Source organism: Phyllostomus hastatus, unplaced genomic scaffold (genome assembly GCF_019186645.2).
Source record: "Phyllostomus hastatus isolate PE091 unplaced genomic scaffold, TTU_PhHast_1.1 phas_contig_196, whole genome shotgun sequence".
In the NCBI taxonomy this organism is placed as follows: Eukaryota; Metazoa; Chordata; class Mammalia; order Chiroptera; family Phyllostomidae; genus Phyllostomus; species Phyllostomus hastatus.
In genome coordinates this window covers 613734-630794 of record NW_025333709.1, presented here as the reverse complement: position 1 = coordinate 630794, position 17061 = coordinate 613734, and the positions used below count along the sequence as shown (strand labels likewise).

General features: G+C 64.5%; 1 protein-coding gene across 2 annotated transcripts; it reads left to right on the top strand.

Annotated features, from left to right (window-relative positions):
* Positions 1-3646: 3646 nt before the first annotated feature.
* FAM53A (family with sequence similarity 53 member A) lies at positions 3647-15641 on the top strand. Of its 2 annotated transcripts, none has more exons than XM_045834310.1 (5): positions 3647-3784; positions 10087-10320; positions 11375-11432; positions 12458-13068; positions 14956-15641. In XM_045834310.1, the coding sequence occupies exons 2-5, from the start codon at positions 10243-10245 to the stop codon at positions 15226-15228; spliced, it is 1020 nt and encodes a 339-aa protein (XP_045690266.1). In that variant the 5' UTR covers positions 3647-3784; positions 10087-10242; the 3' UTR covers positions 15229-15641. The 2 variants fall into 2 exon arrangements, with proteins under 2 accessions (XP_045690266.1, XP_045690265.1); XM_045834309.1 differs by having other exon boundaries at positions 12455-13068.
* Positions 15642-17061: the final 1420 nt, after the last annotated feature.

The window sequence follows — 17061 nt, the reverse complement described above, 5'->3', positions numbered from 1 at the left end:
ATGCTGTAGGAGGGCGAGACCGGAGGCCTGGGGAGGGTGGGTGTGGGGCCCTAAACCGGGTCAAGGCGCCTGGGCTGGCCGCAGCCGGTGAAGGAGGGGTCAGGGTCGGGGCTGGGGGGTGGACCTGGGCTTTCCTGTCAGTGAGGTGGGCAGCTGGGGTGGCCTTGCGTGGGGGCACGAAGTCTGGCTTGGGTTCCGGAAGAATCTGCTCTGGCTGCTAGCTCTTCCTTCACATTTCAATTCTTGGGCGGCTCCGGAGCCCCAAGGAAATCGAACTTCAAGGCTTCTGTGCCCACCTTTTAATGCTGCTAACGTAATCCAGGATTTCCTGCGTGGCCTACGAGCACCCAGCCCGCTGGGACGGAGGTGTCCTTGGTCTCAGCCTGGCCCGCCGAACCGGGATGTGTCGGGACTGAACTGGGTCCCTCCAGCCCGGTGAATCTTCACAGCTCCCAGCTGACGGCTGTCTCGGTCCCCTTGGTGCGTCCTCTTCCTGGCGCCCCGTGGACGGAGGGACGTGGCCGGCCCTTCGGGGTGGTCGTCCGCCCCCCGCCCCCACTCCCCACTCCCCGCTCCCGGGTACCATGAGGCCCTTCTGGGTTCTCGCCGGCCCGTCAGGACCCTGACCTCCAGGTGCGCTTTCTCAGCAACTCGGCCGTCAGGTCGCTGACGCCTCTGTCCCTTTGGCAGGACCGTGGCGATGAGCACCCAGGCGAGTCGACAGCCTGGACCCGAAGGCTGCACTTCCGGGGGACCCAGGTGGGCGACTCTTCTGATGACCGCAGAGCTCACAGTGTCTTCTTTCCACGAAGGCAAATGTGAAAGGCCTGCTGGGTCAAGCCACGGTACCAGACTCAGCCAACCGCGAGTGCCTGGAGAAGCACCGTGTGAGTGTCTCCTCTGAGCCAGGGTCAGCCGTGTGCCCGTGGCGGGTGGGTGCGGGGAGCGTGCCTTTGGGTCACTGGGCTGCGTGTTAACTTTCAGAATCATAGGGGTGTTTGCTTTGAGGTTTTTTTCTTTGTTGTCATTGCTGTGTTCTTTGCTTTCCACGTGCAGGCCTTCATAGGGCTCAGGCCACTCTGTAAAACTCACACTTCAGATCAGGGCGTGCCCCGCAGCGTGGAGCCTCGGGGCCGAGGCCCCCCCCGGGGGGGACTCACTCACCGGAGCGTGTTGCTTCTTCACCCAGAGCTGCTGGACTCCCCGGACCAGCGAGGCCTAACCTTCCAGCTGCTCCTCCTCGTGCGCTTGTCCGGGAGCCTGCCTTGACTGGGAGTCACTGCACGGTTGGTCACGAGCTGGAAGATCTTGCACCTTGCACGTCAGCTCGAGGGGACTCCAGCTGAGAAGCTCTTAATTCCTGCGTGATGTGTCCGAGGATAAACCCCCAACCCATAGCGTCAGCTTAAAATGACGTGAACCGTTGCATGCTTTTGAAAGAACCCTTACTTTCTGCAGTAAAATGCCTTCAGAAGGTGCATGTACAGCTTGATGTGAAAACACCCCCTCGGGGTGGGTGGGCGGGAAGCAAAGGCTCCAGATACAGGCCCTCGGGGGCTTCGGGGCTGGCCTCCCGGGAAGGACACGGAGTGGACAGTGCCCCAGAGCGCGCCGCCTGGCCTGAGCGTCGTGCAGGGCGAGGAACACAGACCTGCCGCCCGGCCCCAGCTCGGTCCCTTCCAGCTGTGTGGCAGGGCTTCGTGCCCCCATGTGTAAAGCTGGGATGGAAGTGTCTGCCGCACAGGCTGGTACTAGGAAGTCAAGGACAGCGTGGATACCACTTGCTCACTAGTGCTCGGGGGCGGCAGCTGTGATGGTGGCCGAGAGCCCCCAGGGGCCCCTGATGCCCAGTGATCAGGCGTCCACAGGCCCTGTTCTGGACCCCAGCCTCCACCTCACACCTCCACCAGCAGTTACCCTCGAATGGGCCCCAGACTCCAATGTCAAGTGTGAAAGTATCACACTTGTGGGAAAATCGCTGGGGTTTAGGGCTGGGCAGAGGTCTTAGACTTGATGCCAAAAGCACAAAGGGACAAAGGCCTTGCACCTGAAATATATAAAGAACTCTCAAAACTCAGCAGCGACAAATCCTACGGGAAAGCGAGCAGAGAGCGTGAGGACGTGCAGGTGGTCGGCAAGCCCGCCACGCCTGCGCTGTCTTCCCGCTCAGGAATGAGACTTCTCGCCGTTCCATTCAGAGGAGACCTTCCCAGGGAAGGTCTGAAAACCTCACGTCCACGCACAGGAACCCGACTGTCGAGAACGGTACTTCCCCAAACGTTCCCGTTTGTCGCGGGTGCAAAGCTTCGGCCCCCACTGCTGTGTGTGGGGTGCGGGCCGCATCGGAAGCCATTATCACATGTTGGCCCTATCTTCCCTTGGTACTTCTTTGTAGAGAACCATGTTTGGTGTGAATAATGGCACTTTCACTTCCTTCCAGTCCTTATAACTCGTCTTTGTCTTTTGTCCTGTTGTGTTGCTGATGGCCAACAGCAGGCTCTTAAAGAGACTTGCTCAAGGTCACACTGCGGTCACCGGCACCACCGGGGTCCGGAAAGTGGGGACCCCGGTGTTGCAAGGCGGATACCCTGGAATGGCCAGGTGGCCGGCGGGACCACTGGTCTTCCTTGTCCAGAGGCCTACCGCCACCTCGAGTCGCAGTCGCCGTCCGCTGCCGCGATTTCGGAGAAAGTTTTGTCTAGAAAACACCCACATACCCTTACGCTCCGCTCTTACACTGGTGCAGCCCCGCCCCGGCCGCCGCAGGCTCCGCCCCAGACGCAGCCCCGCCCTTCCCATGGCGCGGGGGGGCCGCCCCTCGCGTCTCAGGCCCTGCCCACCTAGGCGCAGCCCCGTGCGCTCTGTCGGCGCTGGCCCGCCTCTGACGTATCAGTCCCCGCCCACACAGACGCAGCCCCGCCTTTCCCACAGCGCTGGCCCGCCCCTGGCGTTTCAGTCCCCGCCCACCCGGACGCAGCCCCGCCTCTCCCTAGGCGCTGAGGGGCGGGGCGGGCGGGGGCTGCGGCTGGGCGGCCAATGAGCGCGGCACGAGGGGGCGGAGCCGCGCGGTGTGGTCCTCCACGGCTGAGGCGCGTTGGGCGTTGTGGGAAGAGCGCGGCCTGCGGGCCCGGCGATTCAGCCGCTCAGCCCGGCCGGCCGTGGCCGCCGCTGCTCGAACGCACTGAGGTACCGGCCTGGCGTCGGCCGGCGAAGCGGTGACCGGCGCGCCCACGCCTGTGCGTGCGCGCCGCTTGGGGCCGTGCGCGCGCCGGCGCGGGACCGCGTGTGAACTTGCACCGGGCTGTCCGGCTGCTGTCAGCGCTCACCGCCCGGCCAGCGCGGCCTGATGCTTTGCCACTCTGGTCGGTGCCAGCGTTTGCGCCGCTGGACCCCGAGAGCGCGGCGGCCGGGTCGCTGAGGGCGCGGGGCCCCGGGGCTCGAGACCGGGACTGGGACTCCTGCCTCCCGCGAGACTCCGCGGACCGGCCCCGGGACCCCCGCGCCCCGGGACTGCACGTGCGCCTAGGACCGCACTCCCTCCACGCACCCTCGGGCTGTAAGGGTCCGCGCCTGGGCCGCGCCGCCACTTGTTGAACCAACGTGGGTGTCGCCTGTCCGAGCTGTGGTCGTTCCCGCGGCTCGCGCGCTGGTCCTTTTGAAGCGAGAGGAGCAGGAAGTCGGACGTGACACACTGCGTTAGGGGAGCCTCCAAGGTGGCCCGGGCGACGTGGAAGGCCGGACCCTCCCAGCGACCTGTGCACGGTGGCTGCACACAGCGCAGGGCGTAAGTCTCGGGCTTGGGCGGCGGAGGGGGGCGCTGGCTGCGGCGGGCGCGCGGTGCCGGGTCCCTCCTGTTCTTCCCGTCTTCTCCGCGCGCCGGCACAGCTAGACGGGACGGTTTGCATTTTGTCACCGGCACCTCTGCTTTGATCCACAACTTCAAAACGCGCCGGAAAACCCCTCGCATCGACTCTTCGACGATCCATCAGCACTGAGAACTTTTTCAAGACTGGTTAGGCAGCGAGGGCCTGCTTCAGTTTCACGGTACTTAAGGAATTGAAGTTGAGTCTATAGATTCTGCTTCTTCGAACGGAGCAGCCATCATCTCACGCCCTGTGATTGGGTGTGACCCGGGCCCCAGCAGGTCCCGGCAGGGAGGTGCAGCCTGTCGCGCTGATGGCTGACTCCCACGGGTAGAGCATGTAAAAACACTTTGTCCTGGTTGTTTCGAAGTTCTCGAGTATGACTCTGAAACGGAAATTGTGTAGAAACAGCGGCTTTTCTTTAAAATGGGTTAGTTAGTGCAGGAGTTCTGGTCTCGTGGAATTTCCCTGCTCAGGAGGAATTCTGGGTCTGGCCCATGTCCTCTCCCAATGTGCCTCGCGCTGTGGGCAGTAGCCGTGGCAGGCGCGGTCCACTCCCGTGGCTCCCCGTAGACAGCCCCTCTCTGTCCCCTTCCCGTGCACGCCCTGGGCCTGGTCTGGGGCCCTGTCCCCCGGCGCACTGTGTGATGCCACTTGGAGGCTTGCACGCAGGGCAGCTGTCGTCATGGTTCTGCCCCGCCTGTGACACGATTTGATCTGGGCTGGATCTGGGGGCCACGGAGGGGAGCACAGTCCTTGTTGCTGTGGGGCGTACGCAATGGAGAAAACGCCAGAGTCACTGTCGTCTTCTTTTTAAGTGGCTGCGCTGGGACGGCTCCTCGTCGAGGAGACAGTTACCCTCGGGCCCGGGGAGCAGACTCCTCTGTTTTCACTGGGGGAGGAAAGAAGCAGGGGAACACTTAGGTGTTTTTCACAGGTACATGGCAAACATTTGGGAAAAAAAACTTAAAAAAATCAATTACTTTTTTAAAAGATTTTACTTACTTATTTTTAAAGAGGGGAAGAGAGAGAGAAAAAGAGAGAGAGAAACATCAGTGTGTGGTTGCCTCTCACACGCCCCCTACTGGGGACCTGTCCTGCAACCCAGACATGTGCCCTGACTGGGAATCGAACTGGGGACCATTTGGTCCATAGGCCAGTGCTCAATCCACTGAGCCACACCGGCTGGGAAAAACCGAGTATTTTTAAATACAAACCCTTTCAGCTTTTTCTGCAGCAGTATCTTTTAAGGGAGAGTTGACTTTCACACTTTTGTAAGCATCTGTTATACGTGGTCGTAATTTAAACACGTGTGCCAGAAACCCGGGCGTTTTCTTGCATGTTGTTTAATTTGATTCCTTGTGGCTTGTAGTGGGTGGTTCTTTCCTGTTTGCAGTCAAGACGACGCAGACCCAGAGAGCCCAGCCAGGGAGCAGGCCAGCCGGAGTCAGGACCTGCATCTTCTGTCCAGCCCGTGGGAGCCCGCCAGCGTCCTTTCTGTCGCAGTGAAATTGTGTGTCTGCTCGCACCAGGAGAGCGGTGGCCACGACAACCTCCATTTTAAGACGTGCCTTTGTGCTTCGCTGACTCGCAAAGCTGCACGTCAGGCCGCGTCTCTGTGCAGTTTTAAACTGCACGTCCTGCTGTCCAGACCTGGCGCTTGCAGGCTGTAGAGTCAGCGAGGCGCTGGCGGGTGGGGACCGGCCATTCTGCCCTTGTGCTGCGGCCCTCAGAGGGACGCACGTGGTCCTGGAGGCGGTCCACCCGCAGTGCCAGTGGGCGGCGCCAGCACAGGGCGCCGCCCTCCCAGGCTGTCCTCGGCACCACTGCCCAGGGCACTTACGCGCGTCCTGTCAGAGAGCGAGCGGCGCCTGGGTCCTGCCGGATGAAAACAGGTGGCGGTGGGGGTCTGCGCGGCCTTCACCTGCGTAGCCATGTGCCTCTTCTCGCCCGCCTCTGCTGGCCCCAGCGGAGAGACGGCATTGGGCTCCGTCTGCCTCGCTAAGGGTCGCTGCCGTGGTTGCTGTGGCCACCAGCACCCTGTCTCTGGAGTCGGTGACGTGAGACCACCTGCGTCATTAGTCACTGCCCATGGTCTCAGGGGGTTCGGGGTTTCAGGGCGCGGTGGCTGGCAGTGCTCGCTTGGGCATTTTGCTTGGGCTGTGCGGAGTGGACTGGGCCGAGCATCCCTCTCGGGCATCCCCGCTCTGCGCCTTGCACCCGGGCCGAGGACTTGGACCACGGGGGCTCCCACTGCCATGCTCTGGTCGCCCCGCTGGGTCTCCCGGCCTGCGGGCCTTAGGGTGTCCCGGAGGAGAGCCAGGTGGCCGCGGCAGGTGTTCCTCTGCAGTCTGGGAGGTTCTCTGGGCTCTGGCACGTCCAGGGGCCTGCTAACCCCACCCTCTAGTGGGAGGCGGGTCAAAGGATCTGCAGCCCTGTGCTCACCCACGGCACTCGAGGTCGCCAGTTAGTGACTGATGTCCCGCCGGACAGCAGGGTGTCAGCCAAGTGCTGTTGGGGAGGAAACTAGACAGAAAGGAAGCTCCGCCGACCTTGACCTTGAGCTGGGGCCACTGTGTGGACCGTAGGGTGGGCTCAGCTCCATGCTCCTTGGATCTGGGGGGCTCCACTGTCGTCTGCCGTGAAGAGCCTGGCACCCGGTGCCCTTGGGCCTGCAAGCGGGTGGACACCGACCCGTTTCTGGGAGATGCCCCGGACCTTGTGCCACCGGCCAGGTCTGGGCATAGCAGACCGAGCCAGTACTTGGGGCCTGCCCCTGCCCCATGCCGCAGAAGCCAGCGTGGACAGGCGTGCGTGGCTGGTCCAGGGCCCAGACTCAAACTTGGCATCTGGTCCATCGCTCGTGAAGGGCCTGGGCTGAGTGCCTGGCCAGGCCCCTGCCCGGGACTCGGGGTGGGGAGCAGCTGCCACTCCAGGCACCCCCTGCCCGAGCGAGGCTCCAGCCTGGTGGTCTGCACAGCCTCACTTACTCTGCTCGTCATTGCCAGCCTCTCCCGCATGTCAGCGCCTGTTGGTGGGGGTGCAGGAGTGGTGTGGGGCCGGTGGGCAGCATGGACGGTGGGTCCTCTGTCCCGGTGGGCGTGGAGAACCAAGGGGACAGGCGCAGAGACCTCCAGAGGAGCCAAGGAGACCAAGGGCGGTGCAGGCCCGAACAGATGGTGGGCAAACAGCCCGGTGCAAGGGCACGGCCTCAGGGGGCCTCCCTGGAGCGTTCGGAGGTGCGGTGGGGCCTTGGGGGTTGAGCACAGGGAGCAGAAGTCCCTGTGTTGCTGGCAGGGGGCATCCAGGGCAGCCCTGGGAGGGGAGCCGCAGCAACAGGAACCTGGCGGAGACCGGAGGCCGGGCCGGCCCAGGAGGCCCGGGTCAGACCGCTGGCGGCCCCAGAAACCGGCTGGGAAAGGGGGGCGGACAGGACCTGGAAGTGGTGAGGCCCCCGCGGCTGTGCTTCCAGGGTGGGGAGGCCCTGTCCCCAGACCCTGGGGGATGTTTTCCAACACCGGGAGGGAGGAGACCCTGAAAGCCCGGCAGGTGTCCAAGGAGAGGGGATGTGGGTGTTGCCCACCCACCATCCCATCCACCCAGGGCACCCACTCAGGAAGCTCGGAGATGAGGGCGAGGGAGAGTCCCAGGACCCCGCTGGACAGCTGCACCCCGACCTGCACAGAGGCGGGACTCCAAAAGTAGGGTATCCTGATGTCTTCAGCCGAATGGAGGTTGTCAAGTTTTCTTTTTTCTTTTCTTTTTTTAAATTATATTTTACTGATTATGCTATTACAGTTTTCCTGATTTCCCCCCTTTGGCCCCTCCCCCCTGCACCTCCAGCCCCCCAGGCAGCCGCCCACCACGGTTCACGTCTGTGGGCCATGCGAATGTGCTCTTGGCTGCTGCATTTCTGCTCTTCACATCCCCGTGGCTGTTCTGCATCTGCTTGTTTGTACTTCCTAGTCCCCCACCCCTCCCCCATCCCCCCCAGCCCCCTCCCATCTGGCAACCCTCAAAAAGCTCTCCACAGCCACGATTCTGTCTCTGTTCTCCTTTGTGCGTAGTTTCGTTTTAGAGTCAATTGTTGATGGATATGCATTTATTGCCATTTTAAAGATTATATTTATTTTTAGAGAAAGGGGAAGGGCGGGAAAAAGAGAGGGAGAGGAACATCAATGTGTGGTTGCCTCTCATGCACCCCCAACCGCGGACCAGGCCCTCGACCCAGGCCTGTGCCCTGACTGGGATTTGAACTGGTGATCTTCCGGTTTGCAGGACAGCGCTCAACCCACTGAGCTATACTAGCCAGGCATTTATTGCCATTTTATTGTTCATAATTTTGATCTTATTTTTCTTTCTTTCCTTTTTTTTAAAGATCATTATTTTATTTATTTTTTTATAAGTTACTTAATTGTTGTTCAATTATAGTGGTCTGCATTTTCTCCCCACCATGCCCCCAACCCCAGCTAAACCCACCTCCCTCTCCTGCTTCCACCCCCCCTTGGTTTTGTCCATGTGTCCTTCATAGTAGTTCCTGAAAACCCTTCTCCCCACTGTCCCCTCCAGTTATATTTTGTTTGCGTTTTTCTTTTGTTGATCATGTCCCAGTTAAAGGTGAGATCACATGGTATTTGTCTTTCACAAATACCTGGCTTGTTTCACTCAGCACAATGCTCTCCAGCTCCATCCACGCCGTTGCAAAGGGTAGGAGCTTCTTCCTTTCTGCTGCATGGAATTCCATCGTGTAAATGGACCACAGTTTTTTGATCCATTCATTTACTGAGGGGCACATAGGTTGCTTCCAGCACTTGGCTATTATAAATTGTGCTGCTATGAACATCGGGGTGCAAAGGTTCTTTTGGATTGGTGTTTTAGTGTTCTTAGGATATAATCCCAGCAGTGGAATTGCTGGGTCAAAAGGCAGATCCATGTTTAGTTTTCTGAGGAAGTTCCATACTGCTTTCCACAGGGGCTGCACCAGTCTGCAGTCCCACCAGCAGTGCACTAGGGTCCCCTTTTCTCCACAACCTCTCCAACACTTGTTGTTTGTTGATTTGGCTGTGATGGCCATTCTGACCGGTGTGGAGTGGTCTCTCATTGTGGTTTTAATGTGCATCTCTCTGATGGCTGGTGTTGCTGAGCATCTTTTCATGTGTCTCTGGGCCATCTGTGTGTCCTCCTTGGAGAAGTGTCTGTTCAGGTCTTTTGCCCTTTTTTTTTTTTTTTTTTTTTTGGTGGAGTGGAGTTGTGTGAGTTCTTTATTTTGGAGATCAAACCCTTCTCCGAGGTATCATTGGCAAATGTGTTTTCCCATATAGTTGGTCCTCTTTTCATTTTAATGCTGTTTTTTTTAGCCATGCAGAAGCTTTTCAGTTTGATGAGGTCCCATTTGTTTTTTCTTTCCTTCCATTTTCTTTTTCTTAAGTAAGTCCCTTTAACATGTCCTATAACAATGGTTTAGTGATGATGAACTCCTTTAGTTTTTTCTTGTCTGGGAAGCTTTTTATCTGCCCTTCCATTCTAAATGATATCTTTGCTGGGTAGAGCAATCTTGGCTGTAGGTCCCTGCTTTTCAGGACTTTGAATATTTCTTGCTAATCCCTTCTTGCCTGCAGAGTTTCTTTTGAGAAATCAGCTGACAGTCCCTGTAGGAAACTAGCTTCTTTTTTCTTGTTGCTTTGAAGATTCTCTCTTCATCTTTAACCTTTGGCATTTTGATTAGTTTTGCAGGGGGCCTCTTTGGGTTCGTCTTGTTTGGGACTCTCTGTGCTTTCTGGACTTGCATGTCTCTTTCCTTCACCAAATTAGAGAAATTTTCTGTCATCATTTTTTCACACAGGTTTCCATTTTCTTGCTCTTTCTGGTCTCCTTTGGGCACCCCTATGATGCAAATGTTGGACCTCTTCAAGTTGTCCCGGGGGCCTGTGCGTGTGGTGACCTCGGACTTCTGGTCCCCGGACCGCGGCCTCCCTCGTTGCTGCAGCTGGGCTTCTGGAGGGGCCGGTGCTCGGGGCGTGTGTGGCCGCCGTCCTTCCGCCGGCGCTGCTGGTGCTCACCCCCCAGTGCAGAGCCGGCCTGGGTGTGGGCCAGTGGGAGGGCCTCTGCGGCGGAGGTGTGACAGGTGCCTCACCATGGAGCCCGTGCTCCGCGTGGCGCAGGTGTGTTGCCCGGGCGGTTCTGTGCGGGGTCACAGCGGCGATGTCTCTTTACCGCTGCCCAGGCGCGGAGCTGCAGGAGGCGTCGGAGATGGACCGCTCACCTGCGCAGTGGCAGTGCGGCCGGGAGGGCTAGCGCACGGCCCTCGGCGGCCTGGACCGGCTGAGCCCCATGTCCCGGAGACCCTGAGCCCGTCGGTGTGGACGCAGCCGCCCTGACCATGGTCACGCTCATCACTGAGAAGCTGCAGAGCCAGAGCCTGGACGACCTCGCCCACAGGAGCTGCAACGCTGGCCCGGTGAGCCAGAGGCCTCGGGGCCCGGGGGGAGGGGGTGGGGCAGTGGGGACACACAGTCCCAGGGCCTGTCAGCGTCGTGGTGGTGGGTGTTCAGCATCGTTAACAACCCGACTGTGCGTGAAAGTCTGAGCTACATGCCGAAGCGTGCAGCCCTGAGTGCGCCCCGGTGACCAGCCCCTCCCCCCACCCAGCGGCCTTGGCCTGGCGCCTTCGGTTGGTGCTGCCGGGTCTGAAGTTCACGTCCGTGGGGCCGTGGTCTAGGGTCATTTCAGCGCGAGTGTCAGGACCCCACCCTGCCCTGGTTGGACTGTAGGTCCAGGGGAGGCGGCTAAGCGCCCGGACCCCGTGCTCTCCCCAAGACGGGGTGCTCAGGGCCTCCTGGCTCTGCACCCCAGCCTCTGCTCTGTGGCTGCTGCTTGTTAAGGTGATGAGAGGGAGGGGGCTGTGGGCCCTGGGCCTGCGTGCCGGGCGTGTGGCCTGTCGGGACAGCAGATGGCCAGACGCTGGTTCTCCGTCCCCCGGGGCGGGAGGCCGGGCTACCTCGGGACCAGGGCAGCCCAGGGAGCGGGGCTCGGGGGCGTCCGGTGGGGAGGGCTCGCCGAAACGGAGCTCAGCCGTGAGGTTTGTGCAGGTGCGTGCGGCTCAGGGGGCGGCCAGGTGGCGCCTCAGGAGCGGGAGGGGACACGCTCATTCACGGCTTCTTGTTCTCTTCACGCCCCCGAGCGTGGTCGGGCTCTGAGCGTTTCAACCTAGAAGCTGGGGGGGCTGCAGGTGAAGAGGGGAAGGGGGGGAAGTGCAGACGGCAGCCACGGGGGCGTGGAGCCCGGGGGGAGAGGGAGGCAGGGCCGCCGTGGGGCCGCGCTGAGGGCTGCGCTCGGGAGTGACGTGGGAGGGGCCTCTGGGAGTGGAGCCTCTCTGTCTCGTCGTCGTCACCGAGAGAGGCGGTGCTGGTGCTGGGGCATGGGCGTCACGGCCGCACTGCAGTCGGGACCTCGGCTGCGGTTCGTGCTGTTGCCGAGTCTCACGGGAAGCTTCTCTTTCTTGTCACCTGCAGCGTTCTGCCGAGAAACGCAGCATCAGCAGCGGCCCCTCGCCCCCTTTGGAGACCCGCGGTGAGTGTTCGCAGGCCCCGGCCGTGTGCTCAGGGCTGCCGCAGGGGAGCCGGGCGGTGCCTGGCCCGGGAACAGGTCCTGACTGGCGGGGAGGGGTCGGCCGGAGCGCCTGTGCCTCGGGCGGGCGTGGGTGGCGCTGGGGGCTGGCTCGCCCTTACCGAAAAGGTCTGCCCCCCGGGTCCCACAGCCGCTGGGGGCAGGGCAGGGCAGCGGTGCACACCCTGCAGCTCTGGGGTGTGCGTGCGTGTGCATGGGGCGGGGCAGGGGGGCAGCTGCAGTCACACCCCGGAGTGCACGGGTCCACTGACTTCCCGTCCCTCCAGGGCGGGGCCCGCACACAGGTGTCCTGTGGTCTGAGCGGGGATGGGGGCCCAGCGGCCTGAGTGTGAGTGTGGGAGCGGGTGAGCGTGGGCGCGAGGATGCCTGTGGGGGAGTGTGCACGTGAGTGTGCATGCAGGAACAAGTGTGTCCGTGGCTGTGGGTGTGAGCGCTGAGTGTGTGAGTTTAGGAGCTCCTAAGGCGCCTTGGCCGGTTCTTGGTCACGGTGGAGTGTCAGTCCTGTGACTTCCAGGTGGCCGGAGCCGGGCTGAGTCCCGCCCCGCGTGGTCACCACGGCCGTGGGGCACCAAAAGGCTGTGGGGTGGGTCATAGCAGACAGCGAAGTGGCCGGGTGGGAGCGGGAGGCGTGGCCAGGGCCTGGCCCTTGCCGCCTTGTCTCCCCTCAGGGGTGGGGGCTGTCCCCGCCCACAGCCCCTCAGGCTCCTGGCGCGGCCCACAGCGTCTGCCCTGCCGTCCTCTCTGCGCCCTCGGAGGGGGGCAGGTGGCACCAGGGCGGAGCTGCCCAGGGCAGGCAGCTGGGGCCGGCCCTGACCACGTGTGCGCCCGCAGTGGGGGCTCCGGTGTCCGCAGCACCTGCACCTCAGGGCCACACGGTCCCGGCTTTATGTCGGGTGACAGAGCGGCTCCACCCCGGGGGTGGTGGGTGCCTCCTGCTCACCTGTGTCTCCTTGCTTTTTCCTTAGAAGACGGGAGCCTCTGGAAGGCCCTGAGTGGAGGACTGCCCAGCAGAAACCAGGCCGCCGCGGGCCCCACGCTCCCCTTCCTGCTGGGCCCCTGCGGCGTGAGCGGGGGCCAGGGCGCGGTCAGCGCCGGGGACCTCAGGGAGAGCTCCGGGCCCCCCTCGGCCCCGCCCAGCAAGCGCCACTGCCGCTCCCTGTCGGAGCCGGACGAGCGGGCCCGCTGCCGGTCCCCGTGGCGGCCCGGCGGCTCCAGGGTCTGGACTGCGGTCCCCAAGCGGCGGTGCCACAGCGGCGGGAGCTCCTGCCTGCCGGGGGGCGCCTGCCCTGCGGCTGGTCCCAGCTCACCACCACGTGGGGCCCAGCCGGCCTCGGCCAGCAGCCGCGTCCTGGACTGCAGCGGGGCTGGGCCAGGCCCGCCCTGGTGCCGCCGCCTGTCCCTGTCGCAGGAGCACCTGGCCCACGCGGACCTGCCGCCCGAGCGGGGCTGGCGGCCGGGCCTGCCGCGGAGCCGCTCGCAGCCCTGCGTGCTCGTCGGCGGGAAGAGCCGGCTGAAGCGCCGGCGGGACGAGGACCCCCGGTGGCCGCGCCCGTCCTTGGACTTTCTGAAGATGACGCGGGTGAGGCCCCCCTGTGCCCGGGCGGCCGCCCTGCTGGAGCCCCCGCTTCCCGGGGCGGCTCTGGAGGGGACTCTGGGCGGGGCAGGCCTGCCTGCGGCCAGGCCCTCAGTGCCCACACGGGAGGGGCAGCCCGGGGGCGTGGTCAGACCACAGCCTCAGTGCCACCCAGGCCCCCCTCCAGGACTGGGGACCCGGGTGGGCCTCCTTTGGGTGGGAGAGCCTGGGGGGCCGGGAGCTGGGCCAGGGTGTCGGAGGCCGCACCTGCTCCACTCCGACCCCAGGCTTTCCTGAGACCCCACACCGCGTCCTCCGCCCCCTGCTCTTCGGGGAGGGCGGGTGTCAGGGACCCCGGGCTGCGGGCCAGCTGGGAGGCTCAGGTGCTTGGGCCCAGCGCTGCCCGCCCCCTGCGGAGTCCGGCTCACAGGCCCAGGGACGGCGAAGGCAGACCAGGCCCGGGGGGCCGTGTCTGTCGTTGTGGGCGGCCAGGGTCCTGGGCGGCCCCTGTCTCAGGGCCTCCGGTGGGAGCGGAGGGTGGGGGCAGAGAGGCCGTGCGGGGTGTGTCTGGGTGCTCGTGGACCCCAGTGTCCCGTCTCCCCAGGGACTCGGGGCTCCCCACTGAGACTCGGGGCTCCCCGTGGGGAGGTGACACATGGGGGCCAGCCTGTGACAGGAGCCCGACCGCTCCCTTCTTGAGGTGGTTTCGCTTTTCCTGAGGCCTCCGAGAGCGGCATTTGCACGGCCCGGGGGGAGGGACTCGGAGAGGACAGGCCCCGACGGGGCTGGGGCGGACCGTCCCGGCCGATGTGTGGAGCGGCCTCGGCGCAGCAGGCGGGCGACCGCAGCCCGGCGTGGGTCTGGTCCCCGGGGCCAGGTCGGCCGCGCCAGCGTGGCCTCCCCGGGCCCCATCTGTGCCTCGGCCAGCCTGCTCGTGTCCACTGGCCGAGGGGGGCTGTCCACTCGCCAGGCCACCCTGGGAAGCTGCTTGTTGCCAGTGTTCGCCTGCACCTGCGCCCCTGAGACCCCGCCCCTGAGACCCCGTCCCCGAGCCCCCACCCCAAGACTCCACCCCAAGACTCCACCCCGAGGCCCCGCCCACATGTGCACAGGGCGGGCAGGCGGGTGCTTGCTGGCAGCTGGAGGCCCCACTGGGCTCCCGCTCAGCCCTGGCCTCGGAGACGGCTGCCGCCTGGCCCGTCCTTTCTGTCCAGCACCAGTGCTGGGGCCGGGACCCTGCTGGAGGGCAGCGTGGGCCTCGGGTGGGAGGAAGCCAGACACCTGGGCAGGTGGGCAGGCGCCGCAGCCCGCCAGCCCCTGGGCGTCGAGGGCACGCACTCAGGTGGCTCCTCGGAGCTTTCCTGGTTTCGCCGGGAATCTCCCGGTCACCTTGGCCTCGGGGTGCAGACTGGGCAGTGCTCTCACCTGCGTCTCCACGGACTGACCACTGGCACAGCACTGGAAACACCTTCTGCAGTTCAGAACCCAAAGTCTTGGCCTTCGACTTTGGAACAGATATTCCGCGTTCATGTGCTTGTGGGTGGGGGCTGCACCGGGCCCCTCCTGCGTGTGAGGACCCTGTGGCCACAGCCGCACACCCGAGTCCCTGGGCGTCCCTGCTGCTGGAGGGGCCAGGTGCCCACAGTCTGGGGCGTCGTCCTGGGTGGGGCCAGACCCGGTCTCCCCCGGGCGCCTGTGGGCCTCGCCGGCTGCCTGGTGAGGGTCGGGGCCGTGGACGCAGCGCTGGAGGTGGCCGCCCGAGGCGAGGCCTGGGTCCGAGGCCCAGGGGACCAGGGGCGCTCGGTGTGGCTGGGGAACCTCTGTCCGGCTGGTGGGGCGCCCCTCCTGGAGCCTTCCCAGGGGGACCTCAGGCGCTTGTCTTTTCTGTTGCAGGCGCTGAGAAACTCCAAAAGCCTCGGCTCCCTCGACGGCGACGGTGAGGACGACGACGACCCCAGAGCGGAGATGGCCGTGTCCTGCCCACGGGAGCCACGGGACCCACACGGCCTCGTCACCCCAGGCCCCAGCCCCTGTGGCCCTCGGGTGCCGGTGGCCAGCGAGGGCAGGGGCGGCAGGGACCCGAGTGCCTGGGACAGCGCCGGGGAGGAGGGCGTCCTGCCGCTGGACCCCGGGGCGCTGGACCTGGAGCAGATCGAGAACAACTGACCCGCGGGGGCGGGGCCACCGCCGTCTGCTCCGGGGTGCGGACTGGACCCCGGCTACGTGGTGTTTCCAACGTTGTCACTTTGACTGTTTCCTGAGGGTGTTTTGTATTTCCGTGGTTTTTACCGTTCTGGGGAAAGCGTCTGTTTGGAAGGGAACTCGCACAGGGCTCCCTGTTGCCCGGGAGACCCCGGGGTGGGCTGGCTCCTTCTGAGACGCCTGCAGTGGCGGGCGCACGGTGCCGTGCAGTGCTCGGCTGCGAGACCCCGGCCCCCCCACCCAGGACGTCCTTGTCACGCGTGCGGACCCCTGGGCCCTGCGGTGCGGAGCGGGCCTGGTGCTCTGCGGCCGAGGACAGCGGCGGTCCCGGCAGCCCCCGGTGCGACTTCAATAAAAACTCTGCTTCGCACGCGTGACCGTGGCCTGGGTGTCACCTCCAGGTGGGACGTGGCCCGGGGTGGAGCGGGGGCGCGGCCATGGCTCCCCCTGAGTCTGCACTGAAGACGCCCACCCGGGAACTCGGGGACCAGGAAGAGTCTGTGGTCTCGAAGGAAACGTTTGGAATCTGTGGAGGGATTTTCCTGATTTTCTCTCCTTCCCTGAGACGGGGGGGGGGGGGGGGCGGGGGGGCGGGGGGGGGAGTCACCCCCAGCGGTCCCGGCGTTAGCAGGGTGGGGTGCAGGTCAGAGGCCGGCAACTCGGGCCGTGGCGGCTTCCAGACCGGCCTCCCTGAGGCTCAGCCCCTGCACCCCTCGGTCCCGGTCAGGCCCTGTGGGGCCCCCACTCGCACCATCCCGGTGGCCCCGGAGATCATGCCTGAGCCACGGGGTAAACTCCCGCAGCGCCTGGTCGGGCTGTCCACTGCGGAGCGGAAGTGGCCTCTGGTTTCCCATTCATGTCAGAGAATCGGGAGCGGGGGGTGGGGGGGTGGGCAGGGGTGCACAGCGGCACCTTGCCACTCCTTGGGGGTTTCTGGGCGGCTGGGGGGGCGCAGGGGCGGGCGGAGCCTCCGGGTCCCTGTCCTGGGACTGCCCTCACCACGGGGAGTTTGGAGTTGCTGCCGCCTGGGCCTGTCCCGTGCTGCTGAGGGGCGCTGGGGGGCACTGGGGGGCGCTGGGGCCTCGTCGAAGGACCGCAGGTGGGAAGCGAGGCCCGGGGCGCCCCGGGCAGGGAGCTGCCTCCTGTCCTCGGCAGGCCCATGTCCTGACGCCATGACGCGGTGGCACCGTGACGTGGGGAGCAGCAAGTCCTGATGGGACAGGAGCCTTGGGGGTCGTGGCGGCCCCCGACGGTGTCGCCTGCTCCCCCAGAGCCACCACCCGGCCCCTCGGGAGGCGGAGGCGCCGAGTCCCGGCCCAGGAGGAAGAAGGGATCAGCCCAAGAGGAGGAAGACAGGGCAGGCAAAGAACGGGGCAAAGGGCGTCCCGCCCTGACCCCTGGGCTGGGAGAGGGAGCCGGCAGCCGCTCCGGCGAACAGGGTGGAGCCCGGGACGTCACCGAGGTGGTCAGGGTGACAGAGGGACGACTTAGAGGGCTCGGCCAAGTCCCTGCCTCCTGTCCCTCCCTCTGCGGGGGCTGAGGGGACCGCCGGGGGCAGGGGTGGGGCTCAGCGGGCCTGGCCCGGCAGCTGCCCCCCAGCGAGCCCTTCCCCACTGTGCCCCGCCCCCCGCCTCTCCCTCTGACCCCGAGCCGGGGTTCTGTTCACACAAAGAGGGTCTCAGGCAAGCGGGGTCCGCCTCCTCCGGCCTCCACCTTCCACCCTCCACCCTCCCTTAGCCCTCAGACAGCGAGCAGGGGGCACGGCCTGTCCCCTTCCTCTCCCCGGCCGCTGACCTG

Bases quoted from the DNA above. Each gene is read 5' to 3' on its own strand.
- FAM53A (XM_045834309.1), top strand. From the start codon at position 10,243: ATGGTCACGCTCATCACTGAGAAGCTGCAGAGCCAGAGCCTGGACGAC. The intron at 11,433-12,454 runs GTGAGTGTTCGC...CTTTTTCCTTAG, and splicing joins GCCCCCTTTGGAGACCCGCG to AAGACGGGAGCCTCTGGAAG. The intron at 13,069-14,955 runs GTGAGGCCCCCC...TTTCTGTTGCAG, and splicing joins ACTTTCTGAAGATGACGCGG to GCGCTGAGAAACTCCAAAAG.